Source organism: Poecilia reticulata, linkage group LG13, assembly GCF_000633615.1.
Source record: "Poecilia reticulata strain Guanapo linkage group LG13, Guppy_female_1.0+MT, whole genome shotgun sequence".
NCBI classification, from domain to species: Eukaryota; Metazoa; Chordata; class Actinopteri; order Cyprinodontiformes; family Poeciliidae; genus Poecilia; species Poecilia reticulata.
Genome location: NC_024343.1, coordinates 15,573,230 through 15,592,708, shown reverse-complemented (window position 1 = coordinate 15,592,708; position 19,479 = coordinate 15,573,230). Strand labels below are relative to the sequence as shown.

The 19,479-nt window shown below is 37.4% G+C and overlaps 1 protein-coding gene across 6 annotated transcripts in view; it reads left to right on the top strand.

The window, feature by feature from the left end:
• Positions 1-19,479, top strand: part of grik4 (glutamate receptor, ionotropic, kainate 4) — a 347,487-nt gene that overhangs the window by 198,405 nt on the left and 129,603 nt on the right. For all 6 annotated transcript variants that reach the window (XM_017308264.1, XM_008425649.2, XM_008425647.2 and 3 more), the window contains one exon: positions 1,132-1,229. In XM_017308264.1, coding sequence (XP_017163753.1) covers positions 1,132-1,229 — 98 coding nt within the window. The remainder of the gene's footprint in view (positions 1-1,131; positions 1,230-19,479) is intronic.

The following is a 19,479-nucleotide window of genomic DNA, read 5'->3' as shown; positions in this document are numbered from 1 at the left end:
ATATGACATTATTTCTTTTGCATAGGAGTCTTTTTTTTTTTGTACTTTTTAATCAGTTGTATTAAATAGTATAAAAAGTACAAGAGCCAGTTTGTACAGTTAGTCACAATTTCAAAACAAATAGCAGCATCTTGGCTTGCAGCCAAATCAATCCACTCTATGTTTCAATAAAGTTGCACAGACAGGTGCAGATATTTTTATGTGTGCATGCCAAGAGAGGAGGATCATACATATGCATATTGTTCTGCAGCAGTTAAGTCATGTGTCATGCTGTAGTTCCCACGGGTGACTGAAAAGAACAATTATTAATAATTTGATTCTCTGTCTCTTCAGCCCTAAAGAAGTTTACCCACTTTCGCACACATGACTGATAATTGCTTCTCTTTTGCCCCAGTAACCAACACAAAACTACCAGGACTTACACACACCTTGCACACACACAAGAGCGGCACAGTTCTCTGCTTTCCCCCAGCTCCGCACCACAGTCAGCTGTGTTTTAATTATAAAGCAGGGATTATAAGCTGACAAGAAACACCATTCTATGTTCCAGTTTCAAAGATGAAAGCATGTGTACACAAGAGAGGAGTAAAACTCATTTTCACTAAAATGTTTCTGTCAAAAGATATGTTTTCAACCCCAAAGGTAAAGCCTTTAAATCAGTCCTTGTAAATGTAGAATTCAGAGAACAAGACAAGATGTGTGCCACTTTTGGGGATATTATTCCATTCATGTGCAAATATTCAAATACCAGATTTCAGCTTTTAAGCCTCCAGATATTGCTATTTCTGTCTCTGTGCCTTTCTTGGCGTCTGTCTCTCTGTTGATCTGTGTCTCTTTCCGTTTCTATGTTTCCTGTCTCCATATGTGAGCACATATCGCATTAATATCAACCCTTCCTACAAGATTAGCTTTCGACGGATTGACATAGATCTGGGGACATGTATTTGTCCATATTCATGTAGCAGGAAATTCACTTTAGGCATTCAAACAAGTCTGTCTCTACCTGTTTGTTTAGAGTTTGTAACAGTTTCCATGAGTATCTGTTCAAATATGACCAAAAGCTTTATTAGATACATTTCCCTGCTACCTAATTCTAAAATTCTCACTCTATGTGTCTCTGTTTCCTTTCAGTGTGCCAGATAATGTCTAAAGGGGTTGTGGCAGTCCTCGGCCCATCTGCCAGTCCAGCTTCTAACTCCATCATCAGCAATATATGTGGAGAGAAAGAGGTGAGTCCCTGCACCATACGGGCTCGTAGCCCGCGCTCACAGCTTGACCACAAATAAGAGCTTGGAAAAATAGAGCTGCTCATTAGCAGCTATGCGTTTTTTTTATTTATTTTTTTTCTGGTAGAATGAGGAGGAATGAAATGCAAGCTGCTGGTAAAATGGTAAAACACTTAATGATATAAGTTTCCACTCTAATCGTAGTTGTATCAAAGCACTGCTGGACATTTCAGTTTTGATTTTCTTCTTATTAGCTTGGAGCAGTTTGGTCCCCAGAGGACGTTGCTTATTTACAAAGAGAAGTTATGTTTTTACTTCTGCTTGATGTTTATTTATTCCAATAAATCACATGTAGTGAGAACAAAGTAGCTGCATGAAGCTGTTTGCTGCTTAGTCAAAATAAAAACAAAGGGGGATTTTGATGTATTTGTAAGATACAAAAGGCATGTTTTCTTTTCTGAACAAAACAAAAAAAGGGTTAGAAATGTGGCTTTTAAACTTAAATTGTGAATGCTGGTTAAACATAAAGTACTTTTACTCTGACAGATTTTTTCAGATTTGATGGTAATATAAAGCTATAAGCAGTATTTCAAAATAGCTTATGTTTTATAAACAATAAGTAATTTGGTGTTAAAAGATTAGCGTTTTTTTTTTTTTTTCTGGTAATGAACTGCCACAAAATATATACCAGATTTTTTACTTCTGTCTTGAATTTCTGTTTTATAATATATTTACCACCAATGACAAAAAAAATATACCAAATATACAATTCTTAAGGAGCAAGTAGTTTAAGTTAAGTAATATTTCAAAAGAGCATAATAAATCTTATGTTTTTTGAACAATAACAATAGTTACTGTTAATCCGTTGCTAAGAGACGAGCGGTTTTCTGGTAACCAAGTGCCACGAAGTAAACATCTGATTTTTACTTTTGCAAAATTTGCCAACTGTAAATTTCTTGTGTCTAAGCAGATAAGCAGTATTTTAAAAGAGCTTATGTTTTGTAAACAATTATTAATTTGGTTTTAAGAGATGAGCGGGTTTTTTTCTGCTAATGAACTGCCACGAAGTATAAATCAGATTTTTGCCTTTGTGTTGAATATCTGTTTATAATATATTTACCCCCAATGACAAAAGAAACCCCCAACATTTTCACTTTTCCACCAAATGCACAATTCTTGTTATGTAGTAAGTAGTTTAAGTTAAGTAATGTTCCAAAAGAGCAGAAGGAATCTTATGTTTTTGAACAATTACAATATTTGTTGTTAATCTGTTGCTAAGATACGAGCGCGTTTTCTGGCAACCAAGTGCCATGAAGTAAACTTCTGATTTTACTTTTGCCAAAGTAAATATCAGAAGACAGTGGACATTAGCAGTAGTCTTTTCCCCAATATAAGCTTTTTAGCTATTTTGTTTATTAGCCATCCTTACCAAATTGGCTAGTTTTAGCTTATACACTAAGTTTAACATACTGAATGGAGTAAGTCCATGTTACTCAACATGCTTGTGACTCTCCACATGCTATTGAGTACATTGAAGCTTATTTTAGCATTGATGCTCATTTTTAGCATCAGAACGCTGGGTTCCATCCGACGAGCACACTTTGGCATGTCCCGTTTAAATTTCTTGAGAAATATTCTAGTTCCTCATATAGTGTGCAGGTGTAGGACATTTGATTCTGCAGGAATTCACAAAGCTTAGCAATCTCCTTTATTTTTTGCAATTGTGTTTGTTGTTCGCTATTTCTGTACCGAATTATAAGCATAAATTGCATAAAACACACACATATCCAGTCCTGCAGTGAAGAACAATTTGCATTTTGTTAAAATCAGGTCACAGTTCTCTTACTGTGAACCCAAATATAGCAATTGTGAAAGTGATTAAAGTGACTGAAGGTCGTGGTTGTGGAAGTCATTATCTGAATTTGCTCTCCCTAAAACTTTTTTTACTGCATAAGAGAGGAATCATGTTTGACATGTTGTGTCTAATTCAAGTGATGTGGATGTTTTTAAAACACCTCTGTCTATTGTTAATTGTCATAGAATGTTTCACTCTATGAACTGATTCACTCAAAGATGAACTGAAATGACTGAAGTTTAACCAACTCCCAACAGAACAGAGATTCTTTAGTGTTCAATCATGGGTTAGCTTCTTAACGAAGTTAATTCATTTGAGTTCTATTAAGTAAAAACAAATTCTCTATTTGACTGTTTCACACTCATACAGTTTGTCTTCTTTTTAACACAACATCAGAATTTTAATAGGTGCTTATATGGTTTTATTTGATAAGAGCAAACTGATAAATGCTTTTTTTCCCCCTTAAGAACCTAAAAGTAATTGCATAGTCAGCACCTGTTAATCTCAGTGTTGAAATTGTTCCTGCCTTTACAAAGTCTGAAATGTTTGGTGTAAATTTTAAGTAGTATTTAGACATTTTATGGTACACTTTAAATTGCAACAAAGATAGTGTGCCACATTATAATGAAGGAATCGATAAGAAAGAAGGAAATCTGAATAAATGTGACAGGAAGTGCTTTTATTTTGAAGACCTGGAAGTCCTTCTGTAATAATGCCATCGTTACACAGAGAGAAATTATGTTTATGGGAATTTAAGTATGTTTTGCTCTGAAATTATCCAAAATCAGTTATTACTGAACTCAGTTTTATGGCTATTTATGTTGCTATTGTTAAACATTATATCTAACATGACAAGATTGCTACAGCCTACAATCCACAAACATCCCTTGAAAAAAAAAAAGACAATCAAGGCCATCCTTCAACGGGTGTGAATGCATCAGAGCTGCGGTTTGTGGTTTATTTACTGACGTAGTTTCACACCTACATATCAAGTAAAGATTTTTCATGAGACTTTTGTCTTAAATCTTATTTCTGTGACTTAAATGTGACCCATACGATGCTCTAAGATAAAGCTTACTCTATTAGTCCACAGAGAAGCTGTCCTTTTCTTCCTGTGTGGATCTGATCCCGACATGACTGCAGTAGTAACAGGCTTCCAAATGCCACCTTCTTCCCTACAGTATCTTTTGCTGAAATAAAGCCTAATGAGAGATCAGCCGGCTATAGTAGGAGACAGACCAGGACTTCCTGTTGCTAAAAACCTCTGGTGGCTCTGAGTGAGGGGACTTGCTGCTTTGAAATACTGACTGTCATATCACCACTGTACAAATTTTACGTTGACATCATGAAAGAAAAATCCAACAAAGAGGAGTTAATATACGACCAGCAGGTTTAGTTTCCCCACACTTTCTTAAATTTCATTCTCGCATATCTGTTCTTATTGTAAACGAAAGGGGTAATCGTCAGGATTAACATAATGCTGGGAAGCTCAGCCAATCATGTCCTTTTCTGAGGGAAAGTGACAGGATTATAAGATTTGCTGTTGTCGGAGTAAATTAATCTTTGTATTTTTTATGTTTAACATGACATTAAGCAGTGATTTTCAGGAGCCCTGACACCAGAGCTGTACTCAACTCCACTTAAATTAACAGTAGATAAAATATTATTTGCACTGCAGTCACAGGGAAAGTAATGCAGCGAATTATACCATACCATACATACCAACTTTATTTATAAAGCACTTTAAAAACAACCACAGCTGATACAAAGTGATGTACATTAAAACACAACATATCAATAATAAAAAATAAAAACTCTTACTGTTTAAAAACAAAACATACAATTTAAAACTAGATTATCACACATACCTTGGCAGCTTCATAGAAACACATTGCTGAGTTTATGATTGGTCAGGTTTTAGTGTTATATTTTATCCTTATTGCTCTTGGCGATGCTACGAGGACTTTTTCAGAGGAGTGTAACGCTTTAGTTTGAGTTCTGCTGTTGAGCAGCAAGGCATCTTGAAATGCCTTGCTGCTGAAATGTGCTATATGTGCCTGCTTTGTCTAACTACACATTAAGCCCTTTTCAATGACACCTGTGTTATTTAAAATTTCAATCAGAGCAGTCTAACAGAAATAGCAGTATTTGGTTTTCGTCTTCTCTTTTTATAAAAAAAACAAAAAAAAACCGTGCAGTCAACTTTTAATTGAGAGTAGAAAATTTGAACAACTGTTTATTCTGTCGCTGTACGTCAAGTATGAATAAAGTGCTGCAACTTGAACTTTCTGGGCAGACACTGTATGTTACAGTAAAGGTGCTACCCAAAACTTTCAGCCCTTATGGCAAATATGTTTTTCTTGTTTGTAAAGCTCATAATTGTTTTGGTATTTGCTGTAAGCAAATTACACAATAGTTGCTTAATAACTTAAAGTAACTTTTACTAAAAAAATGTTTTATTACATATTTGTTAAAACTGTCACTATGTCTTGATAGTGTAATACAAGACAGATAGTTTCTAAAAAAAAAAATCTCCGCCTGCTCTTTGTGGTTCTACAGCCATCTGCAGAATTACACCACTTTGTCAGAAACAACCAATCAGAACCAGGAGGAGGGTCTTAGCGCTGTCAATCAACTTTTTGCTCAAACCCTCCCCTGCCCTTTCTCTTTTCCTGCAGCTCTTTCCCCACAACAAAGCCTGCTGTGAATATACAGGCTAGTAAGTATGGTCACTGATGACTGCGGATAAACAGTTTTCCTGTAACAGGAAGTTGTTTCCCTGCCATCAGCACAGCAGCAGCAAACCGGCAATCTTCGGCAGCCCATACATGAGTGGGATTGGCAATGCTAAGACCTTCTTCCTGGCTCTAATTGGTTGTAACCTTGGGAAAGCTTTGCTTCCTCTGGTCTGAATGCAGAGGAAATGATGGATCGCTTAAGTCGTCAGTTACTTAATTCAGAAATCCCAGGAGAAATGTCACACCATCTCTAAGGAAGCTGACAATTGTTTATTGGAACTTCAAGCAAGAAATAATCCTAAGCATATCTCAAAGCCCACCAAGGCTCAAGAAAATGTCCTGGAAGTGACCGTCGTTGTCGACTCTCTGGCACTCTACTGAAAATCTCTGGTAGGATTTGGAGAAGACGGTTGCAGCATGCAAACCCAAGATTATCAATTAAATGGAGGCTCTGTCCTTGAGGAGAAGACTAAGATTTCTCAGAAATGTTGCCAGAAGCCAAAGTCTGGCAGTGAATTGCATTTGAAGAAAGTCATAACAGAAAAAGTGTGCTCTAGTAAGTGGTAAAGATGTTTTTTATTAAGAGGCTGAGTAATGCAATACTCACCGTAGGTGGCATTTTATGTTTAACTTGAATAAAACAATATTGTGTTGAGTTATTTAAGTTGTCCTTGTTTAATCTGTTTGCTACAAACAGCTACTGTTAGCAACCTAAGTAATGTGGACCACTACTCATTTTCACTTGATTTTAAAGGATAACTTTGTCCTGAATTGTTTGGAAGGATAACGATTCTTTGGCACATTGACCTTCTTAAGCTAAAGTTTGGAGCCCGTTACACTTCCCGTCAACTTTGACTTTTTTTTTTCTTTCTTTTTTTTTTATTATTGAACGTTTTGTAGTATTCACATGGCAGACAGAGCTGTGAATGTTTGCCATCACTGAGAAGGTCCTTTTGACGTGTGCCGTCTATTTTCTCTGCTCCTTTGAAAACTGTTGAGCTGTAAAATGGCTTGCAGTATCAAAGCGTGAAATAGGTTGATGTGACACATTTATCACCTCAAAATACCATCAAGCTAGATTTAGTTTAAGAGATTAGAAGGAAGATCTATAAGATCATAACCTGAATCTTGTGATACAAATGCTCAGATTCTTTTTGGACATGTAATTTCCCGGACACTAGACAGCAGATTGTCATATCATGGACTGAAATCGCTTTCTTGGGTAAACTTTGATTTTCTGTGGTTTGGTGCCATTTTGTGTCTGCGTTGAATATGGTGGTGGGAAATTGTTTGATGAAATTTAAATAAAAAAAACTTTTTTCAAAATTAATATCCATCTCTGGTAAAATAATTTTTGTCTTCACTGTTTCTGGATCATGAACATGAAGGAGTGGCAGGTAGCAGCTTATGCATGATGTGTGGTCCAAATGGACCTGCATGTCTTGGTCAACAGAGAATTTACAAGGAAAGATCAATGCTGGTCTCATGTTACTTCTGCAACCTAACCAGGACTACATCTAGCTCTCAATGCTCCACATAGTCACACGTCTACATCCTCTTAAGCTTCTTGTGAGGTAATGAAAGTGGTGTTGCTGTTTGTTGCTTGACAGTGTTGCAGACTGACACCGAGAGTGTCCAGATAAACACCAAGCTGTTTTATCTCACTGTTAGGCTCCCCAGCTCATGCTTAAGGTGTGGAAATCAGGATGATTATTGTTTAGTCATTGCCCTCTGTTTAGCAAAGAAGATTATCATAGCCTTTTTTCCCCCCCTCTGATAAATCTGTCTACAGTGACCAATGTATTTCAAAACAGAGGGAAGAAGGGTCTGTATTTGTATTGTGATATTAATACTAATTCATATTAATGGATACTTATGAAGAGCAATATTGCCTTATTGATTTTCTGTTACATTAGAAGCGGCTGAATGATTTACTTCTCCTCACATTCACCTCTTCCTCACCTATTCCGTCACTGGCTGCACAGACTGTGGCTTAATATTAAGCGTTCCCTGTAATTGGCCGAATTAGATGCCAGTAAACATGGAGAGCAGCCATCATCATGTCCATAATGATAATCCACCAATGACATCGCCCCTATTTATTGGACCGGGAAGTGGCGGGGTAAGGGACTGCTGCACAGAATAAAATCAAGCTAGTGAGAGAAACATGGCCAGGTTTTAATCCACTCTACAGCGATATTTCACCATTATACCGAGGTAGGAATCTGTGAAAATTAAAGAGCCTTGGTATCTCAATGTCATTTTCACAAAGGTGTCCATCAGTCATGTATTGATTCACTGCACTGTTAGGTGTTTTTAATTGATTTCTTTATTAGATTAGAGTCACCAGCATTGCCATTACCACCAATCACAGAGAACCCCTGGTACTAATAGAGCTACTTGAACAGGGCAGAAGTAACAGAAGGTTCATCATGCAGGAAAATTTTGCATCGAGAAAATGTTTCCCCGCTGAGCAAGAAAGCGTTGAGCTGCAGTCATGAAGGGCAAAGTCATCTTTAATGAGTTGCAACACTATTAAAATTCAGCTTTATTCAGTAGCACAACAGAGAAATCAGCAGTCCACTGGGAAATAATGTAAATCTTTATTCTATGCGCAATAGCCAAATAGTGTGCAGCAGGCCTTTGAGGACTGTTTGGGTGGGGGAAAAGTAAATTAGAAAGAGCAAAGCGAACCAGAAAACTGAACTTGTTTTAAGTCATATTTCACAACGATGCAGATGGCAGCAATCAGGTCAACAGAGAGGTGCTTCTCTGCATCTATGATTTGTGCAGGTGTAAGATCACTTAAAGGTGCAGCTAACAACTCAGCAGACCCCACACAAACACAAACTTAACAACGCTTTAAAATGCTTTTTGCAAAAAAATAAAAAAATGGCCACCACATTTTCTTCCAGTAAATGTTTTCTTTGATGAACCCAAACACTTTACAGCCTGAGTAGTTAGCTACTCTGCTGTGAAACTAAACAGTCATATTTGCAATAACTCAATATGCCTTTTTTTTTTTTTACATAAAAAAGGTTGTAAATACACATACATGTACTTAAATTTCCTTTTTATTTTTTATTTCCTCTTAAATTTAACTGTATACTTTTATTCTGAGAGCGCTTGAAACTGAAGTCAAATTCCTCTGTCCGTTCTTTTAAGGATGCTGCAACTTTCTTTATTTAACAAATTCATAATCTCAAATGAATGATGCTATGATGTTATGCTGAATGCTTCGAGTAGTCTATTGGCTGGAGCTGCATGCTTTTCTCAACCACAAGTAAATGTTATGCAGATTTATTCTGGACAGTGGCACAAAATACATTTTTGTGACATCAGTTTTTCCATGGTTTCTCTAAATGCCCATTTTTACTGTGCAAACTAAATTGCAAAACCTTTAAACTTTTCCTAACCTCCACGTGAAGCAGAAAGCAGATTCTAATGTTATTGTTAATTCAGTGTTGCTCTATACATTTGACCATTTTAAAGGGACACAATTTTAGATAACCAACATTATAATTAAATACTTAAAAGTAATATTTACAAAAGCTGACAAGAACTGCATTTTAAAGTTAATTCACCAATGCACTGTCGTCTTCCACACATACTCAATACAAAGCGGTTAATCTTAACACCTCTAGTTTTGGCAGGTCAGAGCTCTATAACTGAAAGTGATCTTTTTGGGTTGTTGCATATGTACACAATAAATTATCAGTACAAAAACCCACTGGAAGTGCAGAAAATACAGAATACTCTTGACATCCCAAACTGTAGCCTCTCAATGATATTTGTTTACAAAAGGTGGCGGCATGTCAGTCGGATCCACCGGTGAGAACATTCATGTCCGTATGTAATCGCCTACTGTTGTGCGTACCTGCCTCAGAGCACCTAATCATTCACCGTGACCGTATGAAAGGCCAGCTGCTGGCGCCCTGAAGAGTCATTGCCGGTGACAACGGTGGCAATACTGTGGCTGACAAACCTCACTGGGTGACCAGTGCATCATCTTCCAGTCTCCATAAATCACTCCCTGGTTTCCACCACGCAGACAGAGGAGTGGGACTGAGCCCATCTGGGTTTCACACTAATGGTGACTAATAGAAAAATCCTGCCACTGCAGAGAGGGAGTTGACTGTGCATCAGGTTGTTCCCTTTAACAGTGTGAAAAGAAATTCTTTTGATCGGAGATTTTCAGGAAAATGCTAAATAGTAGCTTTATGTTTGAGGAATGTAATTCTAGGAGCCTGGTGAGCGACGAACCATGTTCCAATGCAGCGTTTCAGACTGTTTAAAAGTCTTTAAGTCGGATGTGATGTCCAGATCTTCACAGACTGTTATGATTCTAGGTCAGTAGCTTTTGTAATATCTTAATCTAAATTTATTAGTTGTTAGAAATGGCATTTTTATAAAGCCCTCGTTCCATCCCATCTCAGCTTGGTTTGCATACCACAGTTCATCAAATTAGGCTTTGATTAAATCCCTTCATCTCTTACTTTTTTATCTAGTATTAAGAATGAAAGGATCTTTCTGATTACAGTTAAATGAGGGTTTATGTAAAATCCTCAATTTAAACTTTATATAGTGTTATAATGTTATTCAAAAAACATATTTGAAGTATCGCTTTGATTCTTGGTATGCATGAGAACTCCTTTAATCTCCCGTGGCAACCATTCAGGGTTGCCTAAATGCTGGCCTCCAACCGAGCAGCCGCTCCACAGAGGGCCCTTCACCTCCACCTTCCCCACCAGACTAGTGGCAGCAGCTATTAACAAACACCTGCTGATGTTATCGTATGAATTATTTCTCAGTCAAACGTTCCTAATAACGGTTAGTAACGTCACAATGAGAAGCGTTGTTGATGACATTCTGAGTGCTGGAAAGACAAGAAGCTTCTTTAAAGAGAGGCAAAATTCAAATTTCTTTCTAAGGTGTGTTTGATATATACACCATTTTTAAAATAATTGAAGCTAACATAAATTACTTGATTGTGCTATAAAATGTGACTGTGCCTGGAAAATACAAAATGCAGTTGTCTAAGCGAAAGTTTATGAATATTAATGTTTTTTCTGCTGTCTTGGGGATACTATCTCTCCTTGCAGGAGTACGTAGAGTTTAACCAGATGAGCTTTGTTACACCGGTGCTCAGGCTGGATTTAGAGCTGGACCTGAGGTCTGATGGGCAAACATAATGCACACTGAAGTGAGGCTTGTTGTCAGCAGAACCATGGCACCCAGACAGACAATGTTTAATCAAGTCAGAAAACTGTTTGCAATTTGAGTATAATTTACTTGGCAATTATACTGTGACTTTAGTTTAGCTCTTAAGGTGTTGGTGCACCTGGCAGAAGCTCTATTTGTTTGATTTTTTTTTCTTTTTTTTGCCTGTCCTTTCTAGTCTCCTGCGGTGCAGTGTTTTTGTTTTGTTTGTTTTTTCTGCTCGAAATAGCAATGCTGTGCAGGTTAAATTATTTCTGGTTCATGTCTTTACAAGGTTGAATTAATTTCTATTTGAAGTCGAGTGATTTCTTAAGTGAATGAACTCTGTGGATTTTGCTGTACACAGATATTGAAACAATCTCTGAACTGAGCAAGGAGACAAACCCTATCCTGGACGGCAGACTGCTTTAGAGTGCCCTCATGGCCACCATTGACCACTGGAGTCAGGTCTCACTCTACGCGTGACTCTGAAAGGATAAAATAGATAAAGATCCATTTTTTTTCCAGGAATAATGTTCAGTATATAATTTTTTTTTGCATGGTTATGACTGGGGCAGACCTGTGAAGTATACTGCATTACCAATTAATCATTCTGCAAAGACGGATTACTTTAGCTTTTTACTGCAGATACATCACTTTATATTGATGTTTTATGACATCAATATAAAGTGATGCCAAAAAACATTTCTTCATTTTGCTGTCCAACTTATACACATGATTTGAAGTAGAATAGAGTAGAATGGTTTGAGGTAGAGGTAACCCAGTTGAAATGTTCTCCTTGTGGCTATGCTCGCCTCTAGTCTGTCTTCTAGATGTTTTCCAGAGTGGATCACGTTCCTCTGTACATGCTTTACATGCCACAGTTCACCGTTCTTTTCTTTCTTGTTACTTTTAATTGAACATATATGAGCAAAAACATTTGGTTGGACTTTTTTCATCCTTTTTGTGTGTACATCTTAACAAAATTACAATAATGCACAGGTAAATTTTCCCGCTATTTGTGTCTTACTAACCTACACAACACAACGTTTTCTGTTTCTTGTAAGACGACTGAAAGATACACTAGGTGGCAGACGTCTGATGATAGTGAGTACATTGTGTTTGCGCAATGACAATATCTGCCGATTCCCAGCAGACTGTAAGCAAGTTGAGCGACATAGCCCCTAAGTGTCATATTAGCAGAGGTAACAGCCTGAAAAATCACTGCACTGTTCTCTATATGTAGTTGATCATTTTTCCTCTGCTCAGCCAGCAGTTGCAGTTCTTCTGCTCCTTTTGATATCTTTATCTGCGGTCAAAACTCAAACACAGCTGCATCTTAAGGAATTAGAATATCATTGATAAGTTACTGTGGTAATTTAGTCGTGATATATGGTTACATTCAATAAATTCTCATTTATTTCACTAATTCAATTCACAAAGTGAAAGATAATATAGATTGATTACACATAGGCGGATGTTTTCAAGTCTTTGCTTCAGTGTGTATCTCTAATATCCACGGTTTGCCCTCTTTCAGCCACAGCCAAGAATCTTTAACTTTCTTCCTCATTTAGCATCTTTTAGATTTCTTGCTTCACAAGCAAGTGGGTTTAATCTTTACAGCCTTTTATAATGTGTTGCAGCAAAGCTTTTCGTCTAACCCACAAAGTTAAAATGATTAACTTTAATCCGCTCTGGGATTCAATGAACTACTTTTTTTTTTTTTTTTTACAAACACCTTGGCTCTCGTTGGAGTTGCATCACTCCATCACTTTTTCATATCCAAATGTCTCTCTTGTTTTTCTTATTTTCTTTCTCCCCATGACAGTTTCCAAACCAGCTGTCAGCTTTTATCCCACCTAAATATCAGCGATTACTCTCCTGAAACAAGTCCCAGTTGACCATTTTTTGTCGATTTTCACGCTAGCTTTCCTCTCTGATGTTTTATTATTTTCTTTTTAGTTTTCCCTTCATGTTCCGATTTTGTCTTGCTGTACAATTTTTCTTCTGTGTTGCACTCGTTTAAGTTACTGATGAATAGCAGGCAACAATCTGGTCCTCTTAAGAAAACTAATCTAAATAGAAGGGGGGAGCTGTGCTTGAAAAAAGCTCTTTCTCTCTGTCTCTCCCTAATGACCTTCCATCATCCATACAATGAATCTGTGCATTGCAGTGGGTAATAGCTCTCTTGTATCCATCTCGTTTTGCCTGATGCTTTAGCTTTTTACTGCGGAGTTGGTTTTAAAAATATGAACTCAGACTCTCCGTTAGGTGCAAGTTGTCTTGGCAGCAGGTTATGTCTTATTAGTCTCAAAACCTACTCTGGTGTAATAACAGATCCTCACTGGCTTCAGTTCTAGTGTGAAAAATATTTTTTTATTCATTCTGAAGCCGACTGCTGTTTCTTTGTTTAGGGAGATGTATTGATGCTCCTCCATTAATATAGCGTTTTTATTACACATCCTTCAGAGTCGTGTATGAAATTGTAAGCCTCACTATAAATCATGACTACATTGACGTGCTCATGTGGTATTTGCATGCCAATAATATGTGTTGGATGGGGAGCCGCTGTCTATAGTTGACAAAGACGATTGTGCCCAAAATGCTAAAAGTCACAGACAGTTGGAAGCAATAATATTGTTATGCAGGTTCTTCCATTATGCAGATGCAACATCTTCATTTTCTTAGACATGTTTTTTACTGATAGATATATGTTGTAGTCAGATCATATATTTCAATTGTCAGTAACAAAGATCAACACATTCTCTTGTTCACATGTGCTAAGTGTTTCTGGCAGCAAACAAACAAAAAGAAATAATTTTTAGCTTAGTTGCCCTTTAAGGAAAATAACTATCTATACTAGACATCTAGAAAAATATTGGTTATTTTTGATTGGGAATTTCTGGGTGTATCACTGACATTTTTTAGAAATTCAGCTCTGAGGGGAAAAATATTTTATACAGAGATCCAAGTTGATTGTATCAAGCCACACATAATAAGAACTTTTCAATTTCCCTAAAATTAGCACAAAAGCTTAGAATTTATTGTGTTAATCATGCCCTAAACCAAACCTTGACATTTCCTTTTCCATGTATTTGTCTATGAAATTCTAACTATAGTCAGGTTAATGCATTGATAGGATATTCACTTATGAAAGGAAGGGCTGATACTTGCCAGCCTACAAAAGGAAACAAAGCGTTCTTCAATGATTCAAGATATCAACTTTTACAGTGAAGATATGTTTAATACTAAAAAAGTTTAAGATCAGTATTATCCTCTACATAGAGGTCAACTAATTAAATTTCCAAATCAATATTGACCCTGAATTCAAAAGAAGTGGAAGGTATCCTTCTCACAATCAAATGGTTGTTAGGTTGTCTTTTTTTCTTTTCTTAAGGATGGTTTTTGTTATTTGTTTTCTGTCACTTGTCCCCTGACGTCTCGAGCTGGACGCCATAGAAATAACTAGCTGTCCGTCCTTCACCAAACTGCAGCTGACCTTGCCGTTTTACTTCACCTTTTATAACAAAGTAAATAACCAGCCCTATCTGACCTGGTTTGCCAGCAGTCTCTTGGTGCGGATACCAGCAGACCAAATTCATTTCTTACCTTGACTTGACTGTGATGCTCTTCTAACAGCGTGCAGAGTGAAAATACTGCAGATAATAAGAAAAAAAACACAGTTTGACTTCAGACGTCAGCTCAGCCAGAAAGAAAACATTTATTGAAATCCAGGTGGCTTCCTTCAGAGGCGTGCTCAATTCGCAGGTCATCTGAATTTGATCCTGCGGAGAGATTTTCCTTCCTGATCGCTGCATTCCTAACAGGATCTTTGTGTGTAGCTGCAGTGTATCCAGTAACTAATTTCTATTGTGATGTTTTTCACTCATACATTCCTGTATTTGGAATGTTCTGTGAAACATGTTTTATTTTTCTTTGTTTTTTGGTTTGTTTGTTTGTTTTATTTTAAGGTAGAGTACAGCTGTAGTTTTTACTGACCAGGTTGGTGTAAAGTAAATTGGCTTTTCTTCACATTGAATGGATAATATTAATTCTTACAAGCATTTAAAGAGTACCAAACATTTAAAGTCGCTTTCTGGGATTGTTTTCATTAAAACACATAATCCTTTTCTTCGTATCACATTGGTTGCTCTGCGATCTGAAAGTCCACTGCAACATTCAGATTCTCGTTGCTCTATCAGCATTTTTTGTTCTCAAACATTTGCTGGCTTAGTGTTTTATAAGTTGTTGAGATCGAGCTGCGCTTTTGTTGTGGAGGTGTAAGTCAAGTATTTGGCTGGATTCCCAGAAAAGGATAAATCTCACTGTTGAGATTAGAGACAACTCTTCTAATCTGAGCTTTTGAGAAGTTATTTATTGTGCTTTGCCAATGGAGATAGACCTACTGTGAGGAAATATTTACTTATAAAATATCATCTGATTTATTAAGATAATGACGTAAAACATTTTAAACTCCTCAAATAAAATCAGCTCCTTCTTTTTAATGTAAATCACAGATTGGATGGCACAAGCAAAGAAAAATCTGAATAAACCAGCTGAGTACAGAACAAGCTTTTCCGGATAAAAAGTTTTTTTTTTTTTTTTCTCCTGCGCTAAACTACCTGATCGATGAGATAGAGATCTAGTGGTCAATGTTCCACTTTCTTAAAAAGCACCAGGGGATCCACACCCTACTTTATCTTTATCACTGCTCGGTCTTTGTGCTGACCCCTGGAAGCTGATTCAGGCTCAGTGCTAGTTCAAGTAGCGATCAGGGTGGAGACTCTGAGACAGAATAGATGGGAATTGATGACAGGGTGCTGACACTTTGCCTCACTTATCCTTGCATCTTATTTTGGTTCTCTCTATCCCACCTAGCTTCATTTGTATTTTTTGTTTGTTTTTTTATTCTAAACACCAACAGCTGGTTCTTCTAAATTCCCCATAAACCTCCCGTTCAAAAGCAAATCAGGTTGCAATAATAGACTACCACCTGTGCTCCTACCCCTGTCAACCTCACAACACCATCCCTGCCAGCTCCACTCCAGCATTTCAGCCTTGGCATCCCACTTGCTGACTTATGTACAGTGTCTCTAACAACATCTGCTCTGTGACGCACGGTCGCCAACACAACTCTGGCTTGCAGTCTGGTATTTTTAGTCCGGTCTTCAGTCATTGTTCTTTGCTGACAGCTGGATCTGTTTCACTGATGATCTCTAAATTGATTAGCTATATCCACTTTTTGACCCTAAAGGGACTGGGCTTCAGAAACCCTGTATTTAGTACACTCAGACTGAGTGGATGCTTTCCACTTGGCATAAGTGCTGAGAGATTTCAAGGACAATTGTGTGTGGGGGTTTTTTTCTGCCAGGCATGTTTTGTACACTAATTGATGGCCAGGTCAACAGGTAATGCTGTAAATGAGTCACTTCACAACACAGCAACACTGAAGCTAACCTTCCTACAGCTGCACCTCAAGCGTTCCAAGGCCCATAAAAGTCCAGGGATACTTTAATAAACTGTTTTGTTCTGCAGCTCCTCTGAGTCCAAGCCGGCAGATGCAGATGCTGATTATCCCAGCTCTCCATATGGCACCACTGCACATCCAGCCCCTTTTTTATGCTCAAACTCCACCCTCCCATCAGCCTCCTGTTACCTTCTCAGTGTCCATGTTGCTGCACGAATTGGAAACGTGTCAGTAGCAACAAAGAGCTTATTGAAATAAGCAGAAGAAACAAAATCTAATTTACTCACACATCACTAATATCTTGATACATTTTTAACTAACTTTGGTGAGTTTTTAAATTCTAACAGTTATATTGGTGGTAGAGCTAAGCTTAGGTAAAGCAAACTGATGTTCACATGTCAGTTTGAAAAAGCAGTGATTCACCTGAATCCTCGTTTTAAGTGCTCAGACTCCGTGTTGTAATGGCAAACATATCGTAAGTCCATTCTAATTGGGTTGGGGTATTTTTGCAGCTGAGAAAAAGGTTCTTCCTCTGCCAATCATGTGTGCATACGGTGCTTTTGTGGAGGTGTGTGCAAAACCCGTGTCCTGTGGGAGCTTCTTCATTAAACGCCTGTCAAACCTCTGTCTGCAGACCTGCCAACCTTTCTGTCACACTGCAAGAAACACACACGCGCACACACATCTTTATATATAAACAAATATAAATGGACAGTGACACACATCCAAGCAGTCTTTCCAAGCAGCTTCAGTTTCAAACACAGACCTGAAAGAGAAAACCGAGGGCAGTTGTAGAGAATTAGCAGTAGGGTTTCTCCAACTTGGTATCAAAAGGACATGACTCAACGTCACTACAGCTGTGGAATAGTTGGAAATCTGGTGCATATTTAATGTCATGAATGTGCATTGAACGTTTTGGCAATTAAACCATGAATGTTTGTGTTTTTGCTGTCCAGCAAAACTTTGTTCTCCAAGAAAACGTTTCTTTTCCAACAATATCTAGAATTTTGATTATTTGACTTGTGACCTTCATGCTGCCTTCACAGCATAAAGGTTCATCTTCTGGGAATTAATGGTGTTTTGGGGAGACATGCGGGTTTGTTCTCTGCCTCATATTCTGTTTTGTTTGTAGGAGCTCAATTCCTTTATTATCTGCCCATGAGACTGTATCCCACATGTTTGTGTTCCTTAACATGCCATCATTCTATGCATGCCGACGCATTTTATTTGGCTACTGAGTTGCAATTCTGGTATACTGAATTATATTTAACTCTGTTTTTTTTTGTTTTTTTTGTTCTTAATTGTGCTTTGTTCTAGTTCTGATTATTTCCTATTGATCAGTTATTCCCCTTGGTCCTCTTGCATTGCTAACTCTGTTTCATTTGGCTATTTCTCTCTGGCTCTCAGTACTCAGTCCCCTCACAGCTGACATTCATTCTACTAATTAACTTGCTTGCCAATGCTTTGTGTAACCACTTCACCTAATTGTTCCTTTCTTATTCTTTCCTCATTGGATTCTTCTACTACACACAGGTGGTTTTGCTCCTCCTGAGGAACAAAACCACCTGTGTGTTTCTATTTCTCGTAGTTTTGATTTTTTAATATTTATTAAATGTACCTTTTTGAAACTACTGCGCTAGCCTACATTTGGGTTCTCCACATTTTAAGAATGACACTACATTGCTTGCGGAAAAATACAAATCTTGTTGATTTCATTATCAATTGATTCATTTTTGGCCATTTTCCCAAACTGCCACATTTTATGCCAATAGTTGCCTGCTACTAAAGCTGTGGAGGAATATGATTAAGTCTCCAGAAATACCATGAGCCATGTCTTTGTATGTTTTCAAAGTACAGAATTATTCATACAATAGGTGTATTTGCGTATTAAATTACAAATTTGACTGTGTATTGTGGGAAAATGGGAAAAGCTTCAAGGGGAATTAACACTTTTGCACAGTCCTGTATTGTTTTGTTGGAGGAAAATGGATCCTTTGCACAAAAACTGACAACCATTGTACTTCTTACAAAAAGAGTACCCCTGACAACAGGAATAAATTTGGCCCTGCGAAACTCACTGACACTTAATAAGTGCTAATTGTGACTGCGCTGCTGTTCATCACTCCCAGTTCGTACCTTATATACCTGGTTGTGTTTTTGTTGACACTTCCCCCGCCGAAGCCTCTCTTCTGTCACTCACTCCATCGCCCTCATCTCCTCTCAGTCAGACCGCCAGTTCCTCCTTTACTGTCTTTTCCATTTTTCTTTCTGTCTGACCCACCTGACACTCATCTGTCCTTCACAGCTCTCACTCCAGTATTAAATTCTTTTTTCAGTGAAGCTACCAAATTATTAAAAAGTGCAGAATTTACCTTGGGCTGTATTGTTGCAAGAGATTTTTTTTTTCCCTGCTCATAATTTTCCAATATAATTAGTTTCACACCATTAGTGTCAAAGCCCTAAGCAGAGGCTTTAAAAGAGCAGTCTGTCTACTTTCAATGCCTAGCCTGTTTACTACACTTGTTTCATTGGCTTGCTTACACAAATTTGAATAATCTCTTATTCTGTCTAAATATGTTTACGCAACTTTAGTAAATGTTTAACTGGTTGTGCAGTAATTTAAGCAAAAATAAATTATGCCAAAAGAGATGTGGGGGGATTAAATAAGCCAGAGAACAGACAGAAAAAGATTGAGGATCTCAGGATAATTTTTGGAATGAAAAAAATACAATCTATGATATATCTGGAAACCTACACCTTATTCTCAAATGAGGTAAAGTCAGAAGATTTTACCAGCAAAACAGAAAACCTTTTTAGTGATACTTTCATGGCATGCCATGAGAAAAGAAACCGGACAAAGAGCATATTCCTCCATTGGTCTTTGATGTGATGTCTGTATAATTGTTAGTGGCAATCTACCAGCTCATATCTATTTGGTGGCAAATTCACAGTGTTACTTGAGGATGTTGTTGAGTGGGATAGCTAAACTTAAAG